The 24399-nt window shown below is 35.1% G+C and overlaps 1 protein-coding gene across 1 annotated transcript; it reads left to right on the plus strand.

Moving 5' to 3' along the window:
- The first annotated feature begins 6289 nt into the window (after positions 1-6289).
- On the plus strand, positions 6290-23480 carry LOC117922065. The gene is made up of 10 exons (XM_034840065.1): positions 6290-6600; positions 11435-11560; positions 12124-12211; positions 16483-16568; positions 16658-16876; positions 18537-18721; positions 22010-22168; positions 22297-22377; positions 22462-22516; positions 22967-23480. The coding sequence occupies exons 1-10, from the start codon at positions 6490-6492 to the stop codon at positions 23168-23170; spliced, it is 1314 nt and encodes a 437-aa protein (XP_034695956.1). The 5' UTR covers positions 6290-6489; the 3' UTR covers positions 23171-23480.
- Positions 23481-24399: the final 919 nt, after the last annotated feature.

A 24399-nucleotide genomic window follows, 5' to 3' on the forward strand; every position in this document is an offset into this window, starting at 1 on the left:
TGTGGTGATTGAAAATTGAGAATATGTCTTTGTGCGTGTCGTTCAATTTTCAGGTGGGGGAGGCCTTGTTCTTCTCAGCTCTCTCCCTCTCTCTCTTCTTCTCTCTCTTCCCCCCGTCTCTCTCTCTTCCTCTCTCCCCTCTCTCTCTCTCTCTCTCTCTCTCTCTCTCTCTCTCTCTCTCTCTCTCTCTCTCCCCCATGCTAGAATGCCATTGTTCTTTTTGAGAAAGTGAACTAAAGAAACATAAAAAAAGCAACTTATGGGTTTCTCCGATACTACAAATTGTTATCAAAACTTCAAATTTATTTCACTAATTTTAATTTTTATATAAAAATTAAATAATTTAAAAATATATAATTTTTTATATAAAAATATAAATATTATTTCTAATATTTTATATTATGCCAAGTTGCATATTTCTAATATTTTTAATACAATAGCAAATCCAAGGATGAAATAAAAGTAGATGGTTGGTAAATTTTCTCAAAAAACAAAATTTAAGAGAAAAAATTCTCTAATATTTTTTAAAATACAAAATTTGTTTAAAAACTTGGAATGTGTTGAACCCATTTTCCCTATTTTCAAATATATATATTTTTTAAAATAATTTTTATCTATAATGTTTTATTTTATCATTTTCTATATTTTCATAATTATTTTTAAAATAATTCTTAAAAAAACAAGTGAAAAAAATTAAAACAATTAAAATATGATCTAAAAAATATTATATTTTCATAACAAATTCTAAAAAATATATATTTGCATTAAAATTTATTAAATATATTTTTGAATGTAGAAATAGTTTTTTTTTTTATAAAAAGAAAACCTAACATTCTAAAAATATAATTATTGAAGGTGATTCCATTGCCCTAGTTAAAAATATATTATTGATAATTATTAAATTAGATATTATTAAAAAATAAATAAGTTAACTAATTTTATTGCTTATCTTAACCATAATATTGATGAGGAATGTAACTTAATTGATTCACTTTGAGAAACGTGTTGAATGGTATATAATATTGAATGGTAAATCCCATTGTATATGCCTTATAATCTAACTCTTCTATAAGCCCCAAAGGATACACAAGCAACAAGCATATAGGCGACATAATATACTTATAAGGAAAAACCATTAACTTGTATAACCTTTTCAAGCATTTATAAGAAAATGATCAAATACTTCTATGTTTCATGCCATATGTCATTTCCTCATCTCCTTGATGCACTAATAGCATTTTACTTGAGCTTTTGCCAATGCTAATCTATCATATTCTTATTCCTTTAGGTGCTATGTTCTTGTTGTGCTAATGACACTTAGTGATGTTTCACTAACACCAATTAGTGTACCATATTGAGCCACATGTGCCATTTAAACCATTGATTGTATCGACACCAATATATGGCAAACTTTCTCTTAACCCACATCCTTGCTACAAGGAGATTTATAGTGCCTAGTTTTCTCCACAACTATAACTTATGTTTATGGCATTATTGTGGGGGCTGCCTTCCACATGTCCTCCCTCAATCAAAAACCCTTGGTCCGTTCAAGGTAAGTAGATGATTCATCTAGATCCATCCGCCTGAACCAAAACAAACTCTGTCTGGTGTAAGAGGAAATAAATTTCCTTCTTTCTGGATGTCAGACGAAATGGACATACCAAGTCAATTGAGATTTCCAGACAGATTAACCAATACAATCGGAGACTCCATGCATTGAATAGATGGACAATCACATCCAGTGCCTGAGTAATGGTTTAAACGACATTTACATATGAAAGTCAATGTTTACTAATTGCTACGCACAATCTATGACATTGACAAATGTAAATGCATAGTCAACTACATGGTCTGAGACTCTTACTCAACAACCAACAAATGACACCAGTTAGCGGATTTTGTTTGGTATGATAGCCCAATCCACACAGAGATGATAACGTTAACCCTCTTGCTAAGGCTTGATTTCCACCCTGATGACAATCATTATCACAAAAAAGGCATGAATGATCCTCATTGCTATGGTGAGGGTGTCATCCGCTCTATAAAACCCCCAGGAAAAGCCTGAAAAAGGGACGCGCGTATAGAACCACTTGAAAGAATTAGACCCCTTCGGAGGGGTGTGCCCAGACCACCTCTTCGGACATCTTTTTGTGCAGGGAAGAAGCCCATCTGACTCCAGAGAAGCTAGACAGACTCAATCTGGTTGGCATCACACCAACAATTATTGGTCTATGCATGGCAATATTGTTGATTCTTTTTTTTTTTTCCTAAGACATAAATAGCTCATATCATGTGTCACATAGTAGCATCCCATAGCATTATGTTGATGGGTTGCTTCACACTCATGTTAACAAGACTCACTGTCACACATTGCCATGTCCAAGGTTTCATTTTGTACATTTGAAGTAGCATGCCCGTTGACACTTATATTCTATCACCATTCTTGGACAATGTCACAATCTCCATTTTCCCACTTTAAAGAGTTTTTTAAGCGTTTTCCATTATGATGATATGTGGAGATATCATAATTGTTTTGACAACAAATAAAATCTTGTACTTGAATTTTTGTCAAGTTAAGCCATCCACAGGTGCTCTACATGCACACGATCGATCTACCACCAATAAGTCACCACCAAACCAATGTTTAATACCCATAACACTTATTCCCACACACTTATAGGCTTTGCTAAGTCTTTCAAGTAGTCTTCTTTTTCGCATTGTCTTAATTATTATGACATGCCATCCAACCTTACCTTATACGCTCATGGCCGTAAAGTGTCTATGTAATGCCCCAAACCCAATTTAGGGGTAAAATTGTAATTTAAAAATTATTAATTAATTAAAGTAATTTAATAAGGGTAAAAATGTTTTTTCGTATTTTAAACTCCTAGATATAAATTAGATTTTTCCTACCTTCTCTATTTAGAAAACAGATCAGAGAGTATAGAGCTGAATATTTGGAGGTTTAGGGTTTGAAGTTCAATTTTTCAAGTAAGATTTTTAATCCTTAAATTAATATTTTATATTCGTTAATTAATTTTGAACATTTTAGATATTCTTTGGAATATCACAATTTTGATTAGAGTTCGTTTAGTTAATTTATAGGTCAAAAAGATTTAAAAATTATGAACATAGTTTGATTTATTAATGGAGATCGATATATTTCGATTACTCAAATGAATAGATATAGAAAAATAATAATAAATAAATAAAATAAGAGTAGTGTGATTTTCTAGAACGGTGAAAAGAAAAAATAATAATAATAATGTAGATGTGTGTCGTGTAGTAGAGGGTTTTAAAAAAAAAAAGATGTGTGTGGATGTCCATGAAGGAAGAAACAAAATAAGAAAAAAAAGTGTTATTATTATTACAATAATAATGAGTGTAGTTGGTGGCTTGGAGTAATGGTGTTGCAGGATCTTTGAAAGTAATAATATGTATATAAAATGGGGTGTGGGGGTGGAATTGTGGTTAAATGACAGTTGGATTATGGGAATAATAATAATAATAATAATAATAGTTTCTTGTATAGGTATTAATTTAATTTAAGTATATAAAGAAATAAATAGTAAGGGTAAGATTAGGAAAGAAAATGAATTTTACAATAATTTAGAAACTCAGTAAATTAATTTATTATTGTTTAGTAAGTTGAAAATAATATTGGGTAGTAATAATATTAGCATGAAAAATTAATTAAGATCCCTAATACTAAATAAAATATTTTTAGGATAGTCAAATTTTTACCTTTAGATAATTGTGTATGATATTATGTTAGGCGATGAATAAATTCGTCAAGTTAAATACTTCAAGTTTTTGAGCGCTTTTTTAAGGTAAGGGAAATTAATACAGATTTTTATAAAATAAAATAATTTCTTTTTTATATTATATTTTGAAATGTGTAAAAATATTATTTTTATCTTTATGCATGGATCAAATATGTGTTTTGTATGAAAAATATATTTGAGAATTTTCTTTGTTTATGAAAAATGAAAAATTGAGGAGATATAATATTTTGTTTTGTAAGTTTGAATTAATTAAATAAAGTGTTTGACTTTGGATTATATGACATTAGTCAACGGGTTATAATTGTTGACATATTCGGCCTTAATAAATGAATTATAATAGTTGATAGTATATGACCCTAGTCAACGGACTATAATTATTGACCTTATGACCCTAGTCAACGGGTTATAATAGTTGACTTATGACCCTAATCAATGAGTTATAATTGTTGACATTTGGTTTTGTTTACCTTAATTAGAATAAATTTGAAATTAGTCACTTATTTGTGAAGTCTCACCTAATTGGCCACCATTTGTTATTTGATAACCAGAGTAAAGATATTTTGAATGGATTTAATTTGGTTTTGATGAGAAATTGTTTTGAAAGGGATATGAAAATTTTTTGTTGAAAAGTTTGAATGTATTAGTATTTTAAATTCAAAAGTTTTTATGAAAATAAATATATGTTATATTTCCTATTTGCAAATATGATTGAAAATGTTTGATCCATGAAACCGTATTAATGTTCCTTATTGAGTTTTAAGTTCATGCCCCTTTGTTGATAATTTTTCAAGTACTTTCAGCTCGAGCGAGGAGTGATGGCTAGGCTGAAGAATTTTTCTTTGTTAGGATTTTGGTTCAAACTTAATTTTGGATATTGTTTAGATGTTAAAATTTAATTCCTATTTAAATTATTTGAATTTTGAGTTATTTGGATAATCACATTTCGGTTGATGTGTTAGTTTTTAAAGTTGAAAATTGGGGATCATAAAATTTATTTATTTTACTACTCTGAACATGAATTTGGTAATTGGTAAATTTCCAATTACAATATGAATGTTGTATCGTTTCCACTTTGAGCCTTTGGGTTTGAGGTGTGAAATGATCATTATGCCCTTGGAGTGGATTTTGGGGCGTGACAGTCTACACATGAGATATTTGTTTCATATCATCATAGTCAAGTAATGACACTAAGGTGGTGTTTGTTTTTTTACTTAATTCTAAATAGAACCTTAATACTTAATAGTATTAAATATTAGGTTGTTTGTTTTTATAGTATTTTATTTCTATTAAGTATTAAAAAGTAAAAAAAACCATTGTGTTATTTTTTCTATTTAGAAAAAGCCACATATTTTGGCTTTTTCTATTTAGTAAAAAGTTTATAATAAGTCATGAAAAAGTAAAAAAACAAACAACCTAAATTCTAAAACTAAATGGTTTTCAGTAAAAAGCCAAAAAAACAAACACCACCTAAGTCTATATGTATAGCAAAATAACTTTAAGTAAACTCATCAAGAGATAATAGTAGCCAATCGAAGAACACTCCTAATCAAGTCTACATAGATCATTAGATTGAATCAAACACATTAGGTGTTGTGAAAGTTGTAACCTTAGATAAGCTCTAGAAAAGAGAGAACTTAGTCACTTCTTATTAAATGAAGATGTTTGGCAGAAAAATCTTATCTTAAAAGGATTCCAACCCAATCTTTAAATGCATTCCCTCTTTCACATATATTTGACAAAATCATCGAAGGGGTATTGAGGGGAAATTTTAGAAATGGTGTGTGAAAGCAAAATATCGAGGGAGTGGGGGATTCTCTTTTAAGAAAGGAAGGTCTACTAGATAAAGAACAACAATTAAAGAGTTCTAAAGAAAAAGTAGGTTTGTATAATAAAATAAAAAGATTATGAGGAGGAAAGAGAATGGGAAAAGATATCATCAATTTTAAATCAATTATTTGATTTATAACAAATAGTCAAATGAAAGAGTATTTGGTAAATGAGTACATCAATAAAAAAGTAAGAAAATTGGTAGGTTGTTTTTTAATTTATTTGTCTTTTTATAATAATCACTTAAAAATAGATGTTAAGAGTGATTACATCTAAAAAGTAACACAAAAGCACTTTAAGGATAATTTTTTTTTATTAAAATCATTCATAAATAAAAGACATGAAATATAGAGCAACTTTATTGACAAGCAATCTTTTAATTTTTTTTATATTTTTTTATATTCTAATTTCTAATTTTCGATTATAATAAAATTATAAGAAATATGGAAAGCATAAGAACATGCTTTCAAGTCTAATAATTAAAGGAAAATTATAAATGACATAATTAACCTTACTTAAAAAGAGCATTTCAAAAGTCATTTAGTATCTGATTATATATATAGAAACATAGACATAGGGCGTTAAATGTAATTTCCTCAAACAGTGAACCCACAAGGCGGCAGGATCAAGGGTTAAGATTGAACCCATCGTATCATAATAAACTACGGCCCGTCACACTAGATCACCTGAAGGCCTGAGAATTGAGATCCATCGCCCAGAAGGCTTTCTTCCCTGCCAACACACGCAAGGGATTATAGAGGAGAAGAGAAGACGCCCAACCCCTCGAAGATCTCGGTCATCTGTCTTCATCTTCCCGATTGCTAGATATAGAAACCCAAGATTTCTAGAGACGAAGGAGAGCAAAATCAGAGGGAGAATGTCTCTGACGTGCGTGAAGATGAGCGAAGATGTGTGGTTGACATGTACGACTCATGCATTGTCTACTGAGACTGAAGAGATCATGGGACTTCTTCTTGGTGATATTGAGGTCTCTCTTCTGATTCTTCGAATCCCAAGTTTTTTGTTTTTTCACTTCTTTGCATAGATATATGTGTTTGTTTCGATTGGTTGGTGGGTTGGGAACTTTAGGTTCTATTTGGTTGCTGGGAAAATTGGAGGGCGGGGAGAACGGGAAAATTTTGGATTTTGGAACTAAGCCCAGCTGTGTCATTAGGCAGAGTTGGGGTGGGTGGGGGAGCAGGGGGGGCGCGGTGGTGGTAATGGGTTTCGGATAATGGGATGTGCAATGTTGAGAATTTTGATTTTTTGGTTTGGTTTCCTTGGTTTTCTCAGCAGCCAAATGAAGGGTTAGTGTTAGTTGAGATGAAATCTGTTTGTATTTGTGGGTTTTGATTTGGATTGCTTCTTGAAATGGATTCTTCAAATTATTGTTCTCTTTCTGTTTTGATATGGACTTACATTAGATTGGATTGTTGGATGTTGTTCTTTCGAAAAATCAGAAGTGGATGTTTATAATTATTTTCTGTTTGGCTCTCTTTGACTAGTTTTACTTGGGTTTTGTGCATTTCTACGTGAGAATGCGACACAATTTTAGTTGATAGACTTGACTATTGTGCTGAGATGGAGTTGGAATATTTCAAACTTTATGGGCTTGATTATTTTCTGAATTGGGTTTTTAAGATTTTGGTTCCGTTTCATTTATTTAGTGAAAGTTCGTATTTTTTCTTTTTTTGATAGGAAAACAGAGATTCCCATAGAAAGTGCCTAACAAAAGGGAGTGCACCTTCTGTACACAGGCGGTATGCAAGAGACACCAAAGAAAGAAGAAGATGCACACCACTCCAATAATAGCGAACCTGTAACCTTTTACCCACAATTTTTTGACTATCAATGAAGTTCAACAATGTTGAATTAGCCAACCCAAGTGGAACCTTAGATTATTTCAAAAGGGACTTAATGAGGTTCTCCTTTCGAATGCTCTGCCTCATTATGAATTTGATCATTGTGCTCTCTACAAATGCACCAAAGTGGGTAAGGGGTGGGGGGGCACTCACAAAACCTTCCTCTTTTTGCTTATCCAAGCCTTGCACCTTCCAGCACAATAGAAGCTCCCTAGTCGACTCTAGAAATACCCACTGCAACCCTGAGATATTCAACAACAACAACTCTTGCCACTGTCTAATGCTATTTAGTCAATAGAGTGTGGTTTACTAATTCCTGACCAATTTTACTAAGGTTGGACCTGTTTGCATTGACCTCCCTGTCCTCATGAGAAGGTCTATTGTTAAGGTTTTTCCCTTTCGCTATCTTCCATGCAAAAAAAGAAAAAGGAAAAAAAGTTTCTTATGGAAGCACAAGTTCCTCAAACGCCATGAACAGAGAACAAAATCATGTCCTCACAACATAAATAGTTATGAAAAGATTTCACCTTAGAACTCCTCTTTTTATCCGCCCTCCACCATTTTTTTTGATCAATTTTATCCTCCCTCCACCATAAATTGTTCTCATCTGCTGCTTGTAAACCCTCAGAATTAATGATATCAAGAACTGCCCCACTTCCTCTAATTCCCAATTCTAAAATTGCCTTAGAAACTGCAAGGCCTAGTGACTACCACCTCTCTCCTCCTCCACCTTCCTCATGTCCTTGACCCTAGTATTTCTGGAGGAAGCTAGACTGAACAGAATTGGAAAGCATCTTTTAGAGGTTGCTCTTTCACTGGTCTGTACCTCAAAAAATTAGTCCTCACCCTGACCACAATAGAAGTCATGGGGTTGAACTCTTCCCACCCAATTTGAATATCTTTATACAACCCCACACCAAAAAGCCTCTCTCAATCTTGTGATCACCACCCCCTCTCGACCTCTCTGAATTTTCCAAAAATGATCCTTCTCCACAAATTGTCATGTTCAGCAGCATATTGCTCAGTAGTACATTGTTCAAAGGGCTCCAGATTGCTTACTCCTCATTGTCCATACTTTTCGTCCTTGCAAATTGTTGCCATTCAGTAGGTGGGTTTTTCTTCCTTCTAGATGATTTCCTCACAAAAACTCTTTTTGGATGTTATCAAGTTTAATCTTCACTTTTTTGGGGATTACAAATAAAGATATAAAATACATTTGGAGGCTTGAAAGGGTGCTCTTGATAAGGGTAAATATCTCCCTCTTAGACAAAGACTACTTCTTCTAAGAGCTTAACCTTCTTTTAAATCTTTCCTTCACTGAATCTCAAATTACACAAGATCTATGAAAAGTAACCAAGGGCAACCATAGGTAAGTCGAAAGAAGACGACTGCCTTACAACCAAACAAATAGGACAAACTCTCTACCCCCACCATCTCATCAAAGTTCTGTTTTGGTTTCAGTGTTTTGTAGGCAAATAAGAATTAAACAAAAAGGTTGCACCAAAGTACACAGAGGGTATAAAAAAGGCACCAAAATGACAGAAATACAAGAGAGAAAGAAAAACAACTCCTTCCCACTAAGTAGTATCCAACCAATCAACAAGGTCTAATACAAGCATAGAGGTAGAATCTCATAACTTCCTAATCCAAAGCCAAAAAGAATTCAGTAGAGAATTGGTCAAGATCTTAGATTTTATTTGTTACTTTTTAGGAAAGGAAGGAAGAGTATTTATAAATGAGGAGGATATATACACCCTACGCTGAAGAAAGAGTGAAAAGTAATAAAAGGCACAAACAGAAAGGCCAACTACCTTTATGGAGTTAGTCGCTTAGGAAAAATCTCCTAAGTAGGTGCTCCCCTCTTAGCTAGAAAATCGACATTACAGTTTGCATTCCCAACATAAGCACAATTACATAGGTTAACAAAATGAATGATTGCTCTGGATAAATGCCGCTATCTTTAAGAACCTTTTCACCTTGTTTTAGCCCATGAGATAACATTGGAATAACCTACTTCAATAAAAAAGTTAGAGCTTTTCTAGATTTGAATTCCTTAAAGATATGTAAGAAAGCGAGGAGCTTAGCTTTAGCGAGTCATTATGAGGCAGGTTTAGATAAGGTGGTCGGGAACAACATTGGAAATATCATTTCAAGACTTACAAGAGAAGGGAATAGGTTGATTCCAATGCCTAAGCTTTGATTTGGGATACTAATGATGATTTAAAAATTCATTTCTCTTGGGATTTATCATGGTAGTGAGAGAGGAGTATTGGGTTGAGTTGTGGAAAGCAATAAGGATTGTTTGATCTTGTGAGAACTAGGAGTCTTTATCTTCTTTAGTTGCTTTAGCTAGACCTTTTAATGATTAGGAGGTGGATTGTGTGGGAACATTTCTAGCATGTTTGCATGGGAAGAGGGTGTGTAGGGACGTGACAACTACTATGCTTTGGACGGTGAGAAAGAGTGACAAGCTTATAGTTAAGTCTCTTTACAACGCTTTGGAGCCAAACAATTTCGGGTCTTTTCCAATGAGAGGAATTTGACTTTTGTGGGTATAACTTGGAGTTAGCCTTTTTACAGGGGAGGCAACATGGGGTAAGGTTCTAACCTTAGATCAAATTTAGGGATGAGGATGTTCTTTAGAAAATAGGTGTTATTTTTGCCATTTGCATGAAGAATCCATAGATCACTTGCTTCTCCAATATGAAAAGACAAGGGTTTTATGGGAGTTGCTTTTTGCGCTTTTTAGGGTGTCTTGGGTGCTTCCCTCGTCAGTTAGAAAGATACTTTTGGGGTGACATGGTTCTTTTGTGGGCAAAAAACGCAAGAAGGTTTAGAGTGTAGGCCCCTTATGCATATTTTGAATGGTTTGGAAGGCAAGGAACAAAATTGTGTTTGATGATTAGGTGTTTTTAATCCAAAGGCTAACAAATACTTTTGTTTGTTTTCTTTGGTCAGAGACTAAGTTGTTTATAGATGATTGTCCTTTGAGTTTAGTGAGTTTATTTGATTTGTTGGGCACTTATTAAGGCTCTAATACTTTTGGTAATTTTTTCTCCTATTTAAGCCTTGGTGGCGGTGGGAGGTTTGTTTCTCGTATGCCTTGGGTCTTTTTTTTTTGGTGACTCTTTTTAATACAATTTGTTTCTTTATCTATATATATATATATAAGTTTCTGTTTTTTTTTTTTTTTTAGGTTTTTATTTTAATTAGTGGTTGACTTTTTGTCAAGTTTTTGTTTCTTTTAGTGTTCTTATTATATTAGAAAATTTTGTATTTCTTTTAATTTTTAGATAATTTTTCTTTCCTATATCTTTTCCTATTCTTGCAAGGAAGGATCAGGAATTAGAAAAAAGTTTTATTAGGCAAGAGTCTACTATGCTTCCTTTGAGGGTGTGATTGCCTTGGAACCTTGGTGTGATTGCTTTTGGCTTCTTTCTTCTTTTCCATCCATATTTTATTTTATTTTATTTTTAAAATTTTTCACCTCATTCTATGACCTAAGATAATCCTATAGTGCTGAAAATTTTAATATCTTTCATTGTAAAGTAAAGCTAAGCATGAGACTGTTAGGTGAGGAGGACTTGACAAGGTCGAGTGGTCTGATTCTATCTCTTTACCATGTCTTTGCAAATTTGATTTGCTTGGTTTTTTGTTAATATCATGAACAATCCAGCTATTTTGCAAAGTGGGCAGGGACTGTAGAGATGTGAATGTTGAATCCAAAGTTTTTAATATCTGGGATTAATAGAAAGTTGTTTAAATTATTATATTTTATCCGGACTATTATACTCATTACTTGCATATATGAGTCTTTTACTGCCTTGGTTACTAAATCTCAGATTGCACAGTTATTCAAATGCTGTGATTGGCTATTTTAGGTTACCAATAACTGTTTGTTTTGTTTTGTTAACCTTGTTTCTTTGTAGTGATGGTTTGATTTAGCTTTGTCAATTTCAGTACTCAAAAAATGGGAGTGTGACTGCACTGATTTGGGGAGCATCACCACAAACGAGGTCTGATCGGCGGAAAGACCGAGTAGAGACCAATCCTGAACAGTTGGCGGCTGCATCTGCTCAGGCTGAGATATCCTTAATATGTTTCCTTTTCAATGCTGATTTAATTTGAAAATTGGCATTTTTACATCCTCTGGACATCCATATTTACTCAATTATTAAGATTTAAGGGACTTTGAGTTTTTGGCAAATAAACTATCTTGAACTTTCCTACAATGCCACTATCATGAGATTAAATTTAATGATGTCTAATTGTCATATCAAAGAAAGTGGTTTCATATTTCTTGCTATAGGCACAGTTTTTGTTGTATGACTTGTTTGTCTAGTGAATTTTGGTCTGGTCAATCAATAATATGCAATGTGCTAAATGAACATTAGAGTGATCAGCTCAAACCTTTTATACCAGCAAGGGATTTTTGGATTGGCCATGCAAACCATTCACATGTCCCTAATGAACTGATGGCTGATTGCCTAGGAAAGACTGGTTTTCGGTCCAACAACCAAATCCCCTTGGTTAATTTTTATTCTAAGGAAATTGTTATACAGCTGCCAATGGTTCTGATGTGCAATGGGATTTGTGTGTTGCATGTGCATTGCCAATGTGCTGAGCTTGTGTAATTAACTGTATAGCACAGAATGACTGTGGCAACAGGAAAAACTACAAGAGTGATTGGGTGGTACCATTCACATCCTCATATTACAGTGCTTCCTTCCCATGTTGGTAAGCCTTGACGGGTTACACTTGCTTCCGCCTTCCTTTTTTCCTTTCTGTATGGTTGATTGATTTCATCCTTCTCCTGTTAGCCATTTTGCTGTCTAGTTTTTGGTGGTAAATGTGAATCCTCTGTCTTCTACCAGCTATCATCACTTTCAAATGATAAATAATAAGAAAAAAAAGAAGAAAAGAAACCAAAGACAAACAGAAAGAAGATATGAAACAAACGAGAAAATTAAAACCTCAGTCCCCTTACTGGGCATTGCACTTCTACGCCCATTATACAAGATGATAATAAGTGGATAAATCTATCTTTCATTAATTTGTAATAGTAAGTATGATGTTACTTTTGTGGTCTGATTTAATATGAGCTAGATTACCTCCCTATGGAAGCAAATTATCTCTAGAAAGTACGACCTTCAAGAGGGGGGATGGTGCTCCAAAGGTGTAAGAAACTGTTATGGGGTGAGGGTTTGGAAGGCCATCAGAAATGGTTGGGAGAACTTTCGAACTCACTCCCGCTTCATCGTAGGGGATGGCACTAGAGTGAAGTTTTGGAAGGACTTGTGGTGTGAAAATCAATTGCTGGAAGATGCTTTCCCCATCTTGTTTAATCTAACCGTCAACAAAGAAGGTTGGGTTGCTGAGGCTTGGGAGGAGGACGGAGTTGGGGGTAGCTGGGGGCTTCGTTTCAATAGACCCCTAAATGATTGGGAGGTGGGGGAAGTTGAAAGTTTGTTAAGCAAGCTTCATCCTTTGACTATTAGAAGAGGTGTGGATGACTTGCTCCGGTGGAGAGAGAACAGGAATGAGACCTTTTCAGTCAAGTCTTTTTATAGCTCACTCTCAAGGGGCAGTAGACCTCCCTTCATGGCTAGAATTATTTGGACGCCTTGGGTTCCAATTAGGGCTAGCTTCTTTGGTTGGAAGGTGGCTTGGAGCAGGCTGCTCACCATTGACCGCATGAAGAGATTTGGATGGAGCATCCCCAACATATGCTATCTGTGTAAAAATGAGAAGGAAACCACATATCATCTTCTTTTGTTTTGTGAGAAGGCCATAATATTATGACTTCTAATCTTCTCCCTTTTTGGGGTGCAATGGGTGATGCACTCCTCTATGAGAAGGAACCTCTTGGGATGGCATGGTTCCTTTGTGGGCAAGAAAAGGGAGAAAGCTTGGAGAGCTGCCCCCCTTTGCTTGATGTGGACCATTTAGAAAAAAAGGAATAGGAGGGCCTTCGATGATGTTGAGAGGAATGACCAAGAAATTAAATCCTTTTTTTTTGTACACTTTTGTGAATTGGGCTGGGGTGTATATAGAGGAACACACTTTCTCTTTGATAGATTTTGTAGACTGGTTAACTACCAAGTAAGGGTTAGGTTTGTTTGCCTTTTTGTCTTTTGCACTTATGTATTTTGGTATACTCTGTGTATACTCTTTCTTTAGCCTCTTTGGCTTTTAATGAATTTTCCTTTACCTATAAAAATAAAAATAAAAATGAGCTAGATTACCTGATTGATTCCTCCTGTCCTGCAATCTAATTCCTAAATTATGCATTGATTGAGGCACATGAGTTGCTTGGGTTGATTGAGTAAAAGGAAATGGAGTCCTTATCTGAACCAATATTGCAACTTGTATGATTTAACTAACAAAAATATTTTGGTTAGCCAATAAAAGCAAAAAATGTGGAAAATTTGAAATTAACTTCATCAGGCAACAAGATAGGATACTATAAATATGTTTCATAAAAAAATTTGAAATCTAGAGAACAAGCCTACTGTTTTTTTTTTTGCTTATTTTTTTTCCTTCCTTTCAATCCTCATTTGCATCATTTGTTACTGGTCTCTAGTGCTGAATTTTATTAGCATTCTTTTATTGATAAGCAAGCAGAAGTATATTAACAATGTCTATCAAAAAGGCACACGAAGTACATGGGTTGTATACAAGGGCATCAAAAGGCCAAAAAAGAAAAAAAGAAAAAAAGAGAGAGAGAGAGAGAGAACAAAGCTGAAACTCCCCTTGTGAAGATCCTAACCAATCAACCCAGTGTACCATCACTCAAGCCCACCCTTGCCCACTCCAAAGATGAACTTTGACAATGAGATTGGATGATAATTGATACATTCATGAAGGAAAGACAAACATAAAGGGTTTTTAGTGCTTGATCTGTTTGTTCTACATCTCCAAAGACCTTCAATTTCTCTCCTTTGAGACAATCCAAAATAAGCATGAGGGGTAGCCTTCCAAGCTTTCTTTCTCTTCTTCCTGAGAAAGGATCTATGCCAAACTAGGGTATCTTTAACCAATGATGACATCACCCAAATTAACCCAAACAAGGAGAAAACTAACTTTCACAAGATTATTCCTTTGGTGCAATTAAGTGAGAGGTGGTCTTCCTCATCTTTGCTCATGAAACATCTATTCACAAGGTCCAACCCTTCTTTTTTAACTGATCCATAATGAAATTCTCACCCTAGTCTGCATTCCATACAAAGAATCTCGTTTTTTGTTTGCACCTAGGATTCCAAACAGCAGTCTTCAGAAAATGATCAGATCTACCCGACAACAAAAAAAAGTAAAGGGATTTAACTGAGAACTTTCTGCACTTTGTTTCCAGCCAGAACACCCTATTCTCCCCAACCCTGCTTACTGCATTCCTCTACAATCTTAAAAGAAATTGCTTGATTTTTTCAATCTCTTAGTCAGGGAGCTATCTTACAAGATAGGGGCTCCAATGTTCCATTTCACCTTACTGCTCCTACACATCCGCTATCTAAGCATCCTTTTGGGTAGCTATAGCAAATAAAGAGGGAAAATAACTACTCAGAGACCACTCACTACGCTACCGATTGTTTGAAACCTTTACCCTCTTTCCATCACCTACTATGAAGCTAGATCTACTTTTTAACACATTGCATCCTCTTCAAATTGCCTTTCACAGCCCCTCCCCATAACTATTACTTACATCATAAGAGTGTCAATTCCCTTATTTTTCCCTAAACGTTACTCTTATAAACCATTTCTATGGGGCTTCCTTTTTGAGGCGAATCTCCAACTCCACTTGCCAAGCAAGGCCATGTTGAGAACAAACGGATTCTTGGTACCAAGGCTCTCATTTTTCTTATCCATTCTAACAATTGACCAGTCTATAAGTTGAAGTTTTTTCTCAAGAGCTCTCCCCACCCCTTATAGGAAGTCTCTTTCAATCTCCTCTAGTCCTAGTCCCACTCTTCTTGGAATAACGAATAAGGACATGAAGTATTCATAATTAATACATCTCTAGTTTTTTATCAAAAAAGAGGGACATGAAGCAAAGTAGCAAACTAGAAAAAGTACTTTTAACCAAAGTGGATTCCAATTCCTTCAAAATCTCCCGTCTACCACATTCCACATTGTTGCCAATTCATATGGAGACCCAAATATGTAGTGGGGAGCTCCACTACCCTCCAACTTGAGCTAAAGACCAACTCTTCCACTAGATGAGACACCTCTTCCCCTCAGTGCCTCTCCCTCCCACCTTGAATCCCAAGATGAAGGCCCCCTTCTTGCCTTCCTCAATAGACAACTAAGAGCCTTCGTAGCCAAGGTGAATCCGTAGGGAGAGAGAGGATCCCTTTGCCTTAAAGCCTTTGAGCTCATATTGCTTAGGCTTAGAGGGTGGTCCCTTTTCTTGCGTAAAAGCGATCATAATTCAAACTCACCGTGTTTTACAGGGAAGGATTGAACCATGGGAATGAACCTACAGGGCTATTAACTTCTTTGGCCACATCTTCCAACCTTTTCACAATTATGGTTCACTATGCCTTTTAATAATAGAATACCAAATAAAGGGGCTTGAAAGCTTACCTTATTATTCAAATTATAGTTACAGTGAAAGAAGGCTACACAATAGGCTAAGCGAAGCGACTAGTTTACTTGCTTGAAAAGGTGGCTAGTTAGGAATTAAATAGAATCATGAGTTGAGTGATGAACCAAAGCAAGGTACTGAAACTAGGAACAATCTTTGCTTGTTAGAGCTGGGCTGTTGAGTGTGTATATATATATATAAAGCCTTAGGCTTTGGGTATTATGAGTAATGTGGATTTTGAGTTCTAAGTTGGAAATTTACATTATTGGTTCAATTCATTTTATTTTCCTTGGCTGTTCTTGTTTGAAATTTATACTGACTTATTTATAATGTTTTTTGATCTCAACCTATACTATGAGTTTGTTGAATTGATGTTTCAGTTGGTCACTTGAAAAAAAGATTCACTTCTGCCCTCTACCTTCTGCAGATGTACGAACTCAAGCAATGTATCAACTTTTAGATTCTGGGTTCATTGGGCTAATATTTTCCTGTTTTAGTGAAGATGCTCAAAAGGTCTGTGTTAAATGCATATTATTCAGAAATGTTCTTGTAAAAGGTTTGTCAGTCCAGCTAGTTTGAGGCTGTATTTGGCATAATTTCAGGTTGGAAGGATCCAAGTTATAGCCTTCCAGTCCACAGATGGGAAGCAGAGCAACATGTCAAGACCTATTTCTCTTTCCCCTGTACACAGAAGTTCAATTATAGATGTTGAATCATCTTTTAGTTCCTCAGAGAATGCACCTGCAAAATCTGGCCCTGCAAGGGTGGAAAGCTCTGAACAAGACACTGGTGATTCAAGAACAATGGCTTTGGTTAACAAGGTATGGATTTGTCATCCCTGATCCTGAAATTGAACATATTTCTTGATCTTGCCAATGAGGTTCTAAAAACTGCATATGGTTTAGGAAGACTACATTTGTTCTAGATATATGATGTTACAGATATATTTATGCTGATCATGGCGCCTTGTTGGATGTGTGAGTTTGGAGTGAAGGACTCACCTCTGGGTTACAGTACTTCTGATTGTGTGCACTGCATTTCATCTTATTCCAAATACATATTTTATAGCTTTCTTAATTTCTCATAAGTTTCTCATCATTGATTTCTTTTAGAACTTAAAGCTTGTGTCTTGAGGCAGATGCCTTTTGCTGCCTGTAGTCCTGTGCTGTCTCATGATTTTACCTTTTAGAATACTGCTGCTTAGTGGCAATCTCTGTTTCAGTGGTGCTGCTCCATTTCATGTTGATGAATCTCTTGTGTATTATAACTGATAGATTGAGGGAACTTGGCTACTTAGTATAATTAGAATGATAGTGCTTTCCTGTGCCAACACAAGTGCAACCTCCAAATATTCACAATCAGATAAGTTTCTAAAAGTTAGGTTCTGTAGAAACTTGCATTTGATTCATTTGCCTGCTTACCCTTTTCTAAACTGCTGTATCTAAAATGGCTCAGCCAATAGGTGTCTTAGCCATTTTAATTTAATGCTGTGTATAAAAAACTTATCCAAAAGGAAAAATTTGGACTTGGTTTGAGAATCACACTAGTGCCTCTTTTAACTAGAAGGTGGTTGGACTAGATTAAAGGAGCAACTGCTTGTCCTGTTTGTTTTCACCTTTAACCATTAAATCAAACCATATTAGTGGAAACTTAATATTATTTGGGATCAAAAGCTTGCTTTTCGGTCAATACCATACCAGTTTAGATGTAGCATCAGTGAATGAGTTCCAGTTTTAAGTTTCTGTGCTGTGGCAAGGAAACAGAACACTGTAAATAAACCTTTTTAGTATGATTCTCATCTTCTTTTTTATCCAACATCTGAAGTATCGTCTTAGGTATGTGAAACTGAATGTGAGGGTTTTTGGAACGGGAGTTGGCTCCTTTCAGTGAGATATTTCCTCAAAATTCAGATGCTTACTGAAATCTTCAGTATCAAAAGAGGGGTTACATTTTCAACTTAGTAGATCAATATGTAAAGCAATGTAATGGTTAACTATTTGTGAAAATGTTTTCTCAAAATGTTTTTATGCAGAGGAGCATATAATGAGATAATTATTGAATCCGATGCTCCTAAAAAGCTGAGTAGCATTCTTTACACTGGAGATTTGATTAAAATTTAGTATGGGAAGAACAGAAACTCATCTGATAAGCATCAGATTAGTTTTTATACTGTTGTTCCACTGACCAGGACCTTTCAAACATTGGGTTGTGGTTGCTTTTTTATTTTTATCTTTCATTTTTATTTTTTATTTTGGTGCAAGAATGTAATGGTGCCCATTTGAATTCACATCCTGTTTCTTATTGTGAGGAAACCAAATCTCATTAGTTTACAATATGTTGTCTATCAAAAAAAGAAAAAGAAAAAAGTTTACAATATGAAATTATGGGTAATATTTTGTTCTCTTGGTGCTTTACTTGTTAGGCTGATAATATTTCCACTTCGGTTTTCATTAATGCTTGTAATTACATATGATTGGCTAGGGTGGGGGAAGATCTTCAGACTTGGGGGGTTTCTTCGCTAATGCTGATGCCAACTATCTAGGGCGAGATAAAATGGGAGGAAACTATCATACCAACAACTCTGAGAATGCCGTTGTTGATATAGACCCCATGGATATGTCAGAAAGTATGCAAGAAGCAATGCATCGCTCAAATTTGGACATGAGGTATACATGAGTATGTACTTGATCACTTGGTACTTTTTCTTTCTCTATTCAGACTACTTCTATATCTGCTTTTACTGCAAACAAGATATCGGTGTCCATTTGATCCAGGGAACATAAAGCCTCTCTTCTTAAAGCTGTGAGAGGAAGTTTCTTTATCCAGAAATATCTATTTCTGGATTAGTCTTTTGATGGGGAAGGAATGTTGGAGGCATCCTTTGGCCTTACAGTGCTGGAAAATTAATGATCCTGCATAGCTTTACTTCATGACAAATATTTTCTTAATCATTATTTCTTGTCAATTTTCATCTTTTATCTGTGCATTTACTTATCCAAAAAAATTATTTCTTGTCAATTTTCATCATGGTAGAGGTCTGTGTTTTGCTTTTTGGCTGCACTGTGGAACCTGGCCTTCTCATAACCTTTCACTTGCTGATTTTTTCGCCTCTGCTTGATTGGTTTGACCCCTAAATTTTAATGTTTTCAAACCTATAGTGATGCAGTGGAAACCTGGTGCAACATCTTCATTTTTTTGATAGGTCTGGTGCAACATCTTCATTCTAACTCTAGGTTTCCACTCCCTCTCTAAAGATTTTTCCCAATGGGTAGAAAAGACATTTTCTGATGCCACTGAGCCACTCTGGACTAGCTTAGTGGTTGAGGTGGTTTGAATTGATCCCTGGTAGGTTCAGTTGCTTGTATCACTTGTCTGATTCTTAAAGCATTGATTTAGGTGTTGGATTTTGCTTATTATCTCTAATCTGAGAAGATGCACTAAACTTTGTCCTTGCAAATCTGAGACTGCCTTATTATTATGTCATGGCTCCAGAAACCTTACCCTCCATTTTCTTTGTTCTTTGTATCTCATGTCGACACTCCAATATGCAAGTTGCAATACTGACCTAAAGCCTTAAAACATGGAACTGCTTCCTAGTTAACCTGTTCTGTCTTTGCTCGTGATTAGTTTTCCTCTTAACTACTTTAAAGCTTTTTCTGAGTGTTTTTTTTTTCTTTCTATTCCACTGTCCAAAAACTTGTTCAACTCTACCAAATCCTTGAATTTAAAAAAACACTACTTTGTTTGGGGACTTTATTATTTTAAAGTCTAGTAGGCTTTCATTTGTATTCCTTTCTTTTGCAAGCCTCAGGTCCTTGACAAATTGTTCAAACCAGTGGTGCAGCTCTATTTGCAGGCCAGAATTTAGGTCATTCTAATATGTTGGTTTATTATATTTGCAGTGGGGCCCATGGTTATCAGTCTTTGCTTAACCCATCCCACTAGTCACATCTAGTATTCTAGTTAATCAGCCCATGAATTACTATATGCCTTGGCTTGGTGAAGTTTTGGACTTGAGTTTTTGTAGTTCTTTTGTTAAACTTCATTAGATGCATGGAACATGATTGACTGAGGATTCTATGAGTACCCTCTGTCATATAGGCTAATGTTGTGAGTGGAAAAATTTCACGAACAGAAGACAATGGATGATGTTTCTTCAGTGGCTTCAGTCCTGCCACTTCTGGTCCTGAACAAGTTATGAATTTCTTTCAAATTGCTTTTCTTGTTAAATATTATTTTTTGATCCCATCATCATGTTTTGATGAATGCTCCCAATGCCCTGTTAATCACTCCTTTTTTTTTTCTGATAGGTAAATGGAAATTGTATTAAAAAAGTATACATGATGTATACAAAGCAACAAAAACCATAAGGGGCGAATAAACAAAAAACAACCCTGGGAAACCTAGCCAATCCACAAATTCTAACAATGATATAGATCCATCCCCAATGTATAGTCTAATCCAATCTCAAAACAGATACAAAAAAGAACTTTTAAATGCTTTGTCCAAACTTTCACAATTCTCAAAGGCTCTCCTATTCCTCTTTCACAACATGCGGGCTTTCGGACAGGGCAAGAGAACAGGATCACCTGTCTCTTCTTCTGCTTTGCACATATGCATCTGTTAGGCATCCTCCATCCCCTCTTCCTGAGCTGATCCTGAGTCAATATTTGAGCATCTGTTAATCACTCCTATTTGACAATTTTTAGTCATTATAGCTGCATGGCCTTCTTCAGTTGATTTTGCAGCAAGTTGCATCCCACTGTATGGACTAATTGGTCCTTTATACATGCTTCAATATAGAAGATTGAAAAAATTATTCCATGCTAGTTTGTAAATTGTATTCTCAAAGTTGAAAGGATACCCTTAAATCTAGGTTAGGGCTGGGATATTTGTGCACGCACGCTGAGTTTGGATTAGATTTGGTTGAGTTGTGTTTTTAATGTTCAGTTCCAAGCTAAATTTTACTAAATTTTCTGCATTTTGACCTAATAGATTAACTTTCAAATATTTGATTGGAGGATAGGTGTGCCTGCTATATTTTTCTTCTATCGGTTCACAACTTGTTTGTAAGTTGGGTCCTTATGTCAAGGTTTGAAGTTTTCATGTGATCCTACACTTTGTTAGGAACAAGTCTACATTTGTCAAAATTGGCTTAATAAGTGAAGAGAGAGAAAGAAAAATAAGCTGTGGGGAAAGAAATGGAAAAGAAAAGCAAAATCCATTACCTATTACAGGTCCCAATTTTTGGGGGGTTTGGATGGGTGGATTGGTAAGCAATCAACCTTTGGATTTGAACCTCTACTTGCATGCTTGACAGCCGGAGAAAGTTCCATGGCATAAAGAATGTTCATAAAAATGCAAGAACTCAAATAAACTGAAGAATATTCAACAGGCAGTTTGAATTAGGCCTTGTTTAGTTCAGCTTTTAACATTTAAGATATTCCAGCTGGTTTGCAAATATAATGTTGCCTTTAACTTTTCCTGTTCCTCCCAAAGGGATATACTGTCAGTTTATGAGAGAGTTTCTTTGGCTAGGACTTGAGGTGGGTGCCTGGGCAATCTGAGTATGGATCATGTATGCCTGGTGGAAATTTCATTGGCTTTATTCATTTATTGGTTCTTTTTTTTTAAAAAAAAAAGAAAAAGAAAAGAAAAATGAAACATGGCTTAGGGTATTTGATCTCCATGGGGAGGTTATGATATTTTCTTTTGTTTATGACAACCACAGCTTCTGGGATGTTTGATTGATTACCTTTTTTAGGATCCTGTATCAGTCATTTTTTTTTTTCACATTGTAGATTTATCCTGTAGTCCATACATGCTTTTATATTTATTTTTATTTTTATTTTTACTATCCATTTACAGTATCTTTTCCCATCTAGGATTGCCCCCCCCCCAACAAAAAAAAAGGGTTTTCATTATTATCAACATGCTGTTTTGTATTTGGACAGTGGTGCGGAGTATGTGAGAAAAGAAGTCCCTCTCCTTGTTTTCCCAACCTTGTCTCTTCTCAAGCTCGATTCACCTTTAACTTCTTTTACGGATTTGCAACGTGTACTATATGAAGAGGAGAGAGCAGCATACAACCAAGCCATTGTACAGAATACGAGGTGATCACCATATACCAACTCTTAGTTAACTTGGTGCTACTTTTTTAATGTTCATATAATAATTTTGGTCATTCTTTCTTTTTTTGTTAATTCTTCTTTTGCTTGTCCTTATTTGCTGCATTACTCAGGGATGGGAAAGTTCATCCACTGGCTTTCATTCATCATACATCCACATATCAGGCTTCGATGTGCAAATTGATGGAGTATTGGTTAGAAGCAAACACTCACCTTGTTTAATGTTTATTTATGCTTAGATATTTGTTTGTACTCACTTTCTCTTGAATTATTTGCAGTTTAAGTCCTGCCATAAATGCCCTCCAGGACCGTTTGAAAGAAAATGAAATACGGGTATGGTACAAAACCAAATATGGAAGACTCTAATGATGGTTTATCGACTTCATAGCAGAGTTTTAAATATCAGCAAAGATAAAAGATATGAAATTTGACTTTAAGCTTGAGCCATTTTGAAATTCCAGCTGCCCCTTTATTTAATTTCCAACATTTTGTTTTCTGTCCTCGATTCTAAACCAAGTTTCAAATTGATGCTCTAAGTGGAGAATTGAAACCTTCCCTCACAGTTGTGGTTCTGGCGTATACTTAAGGGGTTCTACCTTTGAATGACTATTTTCTATGTGGGGCATACTCGATGATCCAACTGTGGTGTGTCCATCCTTTTAATTTGTTGGGGACACAGGAAAATATTTCTGATAAATCATCCTAGTGGTTCTTGATTATAATATCGATTGTTTTTTATGATCTTAACTATTGCAGTAGACTGACCTGCTTGTGTTGAAGCAGCTAGCAATTCTGACTGATGAAGCCAGAACTTTGGAGACTGAGGCCTTCAAAGGAAGCGAGTCAAGCTCTGGATCCCCTCGTAACTTTCAATCTCATGGCATCCGAGGAAGTGCTTCATTTGGTCATAGAGACTTATATCCTGCTGAATCCATTAATTTAAGGAGTGTTGCTGGTCCTGGTAGCCGGAGCAGAAGAGGGTCTTAATTATCCAAGACAAATCTCTTCTGGAAATTGCTTTAGTGCTATGTGTGCTGTTGCACCCTGCCATGGTTATGTTCTTTTGTTTTCTGCCTTTTGTATCCTGCAGATGTTGGTGCCATTTTTAAGATTGTATGATATGAGGATGACCTGTTATCTAGTGATTGTAAATGACAACCGACGTCAGTTATTATATTGTACACAAATGGTTTATTAGGATTCCGAATTCAAGTCCTTGTTCATCTTGGGTACCTGAATTCTGTAAGGCTTCAAAGAAATCAAAACTTTGTTTCTTTAATGAAGTTATAGATCATAATCCAAAACAAGTCTGTGCCTGAATTTAGTCTTGAAGGAATCAGGGTTACCGTACGAGTCCTATACTCCTATGCTTTGTAATCACTTCTTGATATATATGGGTATTTATTTCTCTTGATTTCACATGGGCTGAGATTGTCCTTAAAATGAGCTGCCAAACATGTTTGGCAGTTGTTTCAGTATATCTTCTTACAAAAAAAGGAAGTGATTCTGGGTTTGGAGCTTCTTGAACTGGTTCTCTAGAGTATTAAAAACATTATAGAAAGGTCATAAATTAGTAGGAGATAATGCCAAAACTTCTCATCAGGTTTTGGAAGTCTTTGGAGTGTCGATTGCTCCTACGATAAAGGAACAAGAAGCGCACCTAAATGATAGGTTCGTTGTCCTCAGGAAGGGATCTCTTGATGTCGAAGAGTATGGAAGGAAACTCAAATCAGATATGTGACAATCTAGCAGCCATCAACAAACCCGCCTCTAACCTTGATAAAGTTTTTCAATTTCGGTAGAGGACTTGAGCTGAAATATCAAGATTTCCAAGTAGCTATGTTGACAATACCTTAGCATTGGAATGGCACATTAGGGTCATGATCAATTTCTATGATGAAAAAAAAAATGTTTATATGGCCAACATGAAAATTTTGCACTATTAAACCTCAAAACTTTGAAGAGACAGTAAAAAATGAAGATTGAAGGTGAGCAATAGAAAAAGAAATTGATGTCATTGAGAAAAATTAAACATGGTAGCTAGTTGAAAAGCCAAAAGACAAAGAAATCATTCGGTGCTACTCACAATTATTGGGTATTGATTTCCATGAGACCTTTACTCCAATTCCTCCCTTTGATACTAATATTAGAATTATTATTGTTGTGGTTGCTCAAAAAGCTTGGTTGTTGTACCAACTGGGCATAAAATTTTTTAT

Source organism: Vitis riparia, chromosome 9 (genome assembly GCF_004353265.1).
Source record: "Vitis riparia cultivar Riparia Gloire de Montpellier isolate 1030 chromosome 9, EGFV_Vit.rip_1.0, whole genome shotgun sequence".
In the NCBI taxonomy this organism is placed as follows: domain Eukaryota; kingdom Viridiplantae; phylum Streptophyta; class Magnoliopsida; order Vitales; family Vitaceae; genus Vitis; species Vitis riparia.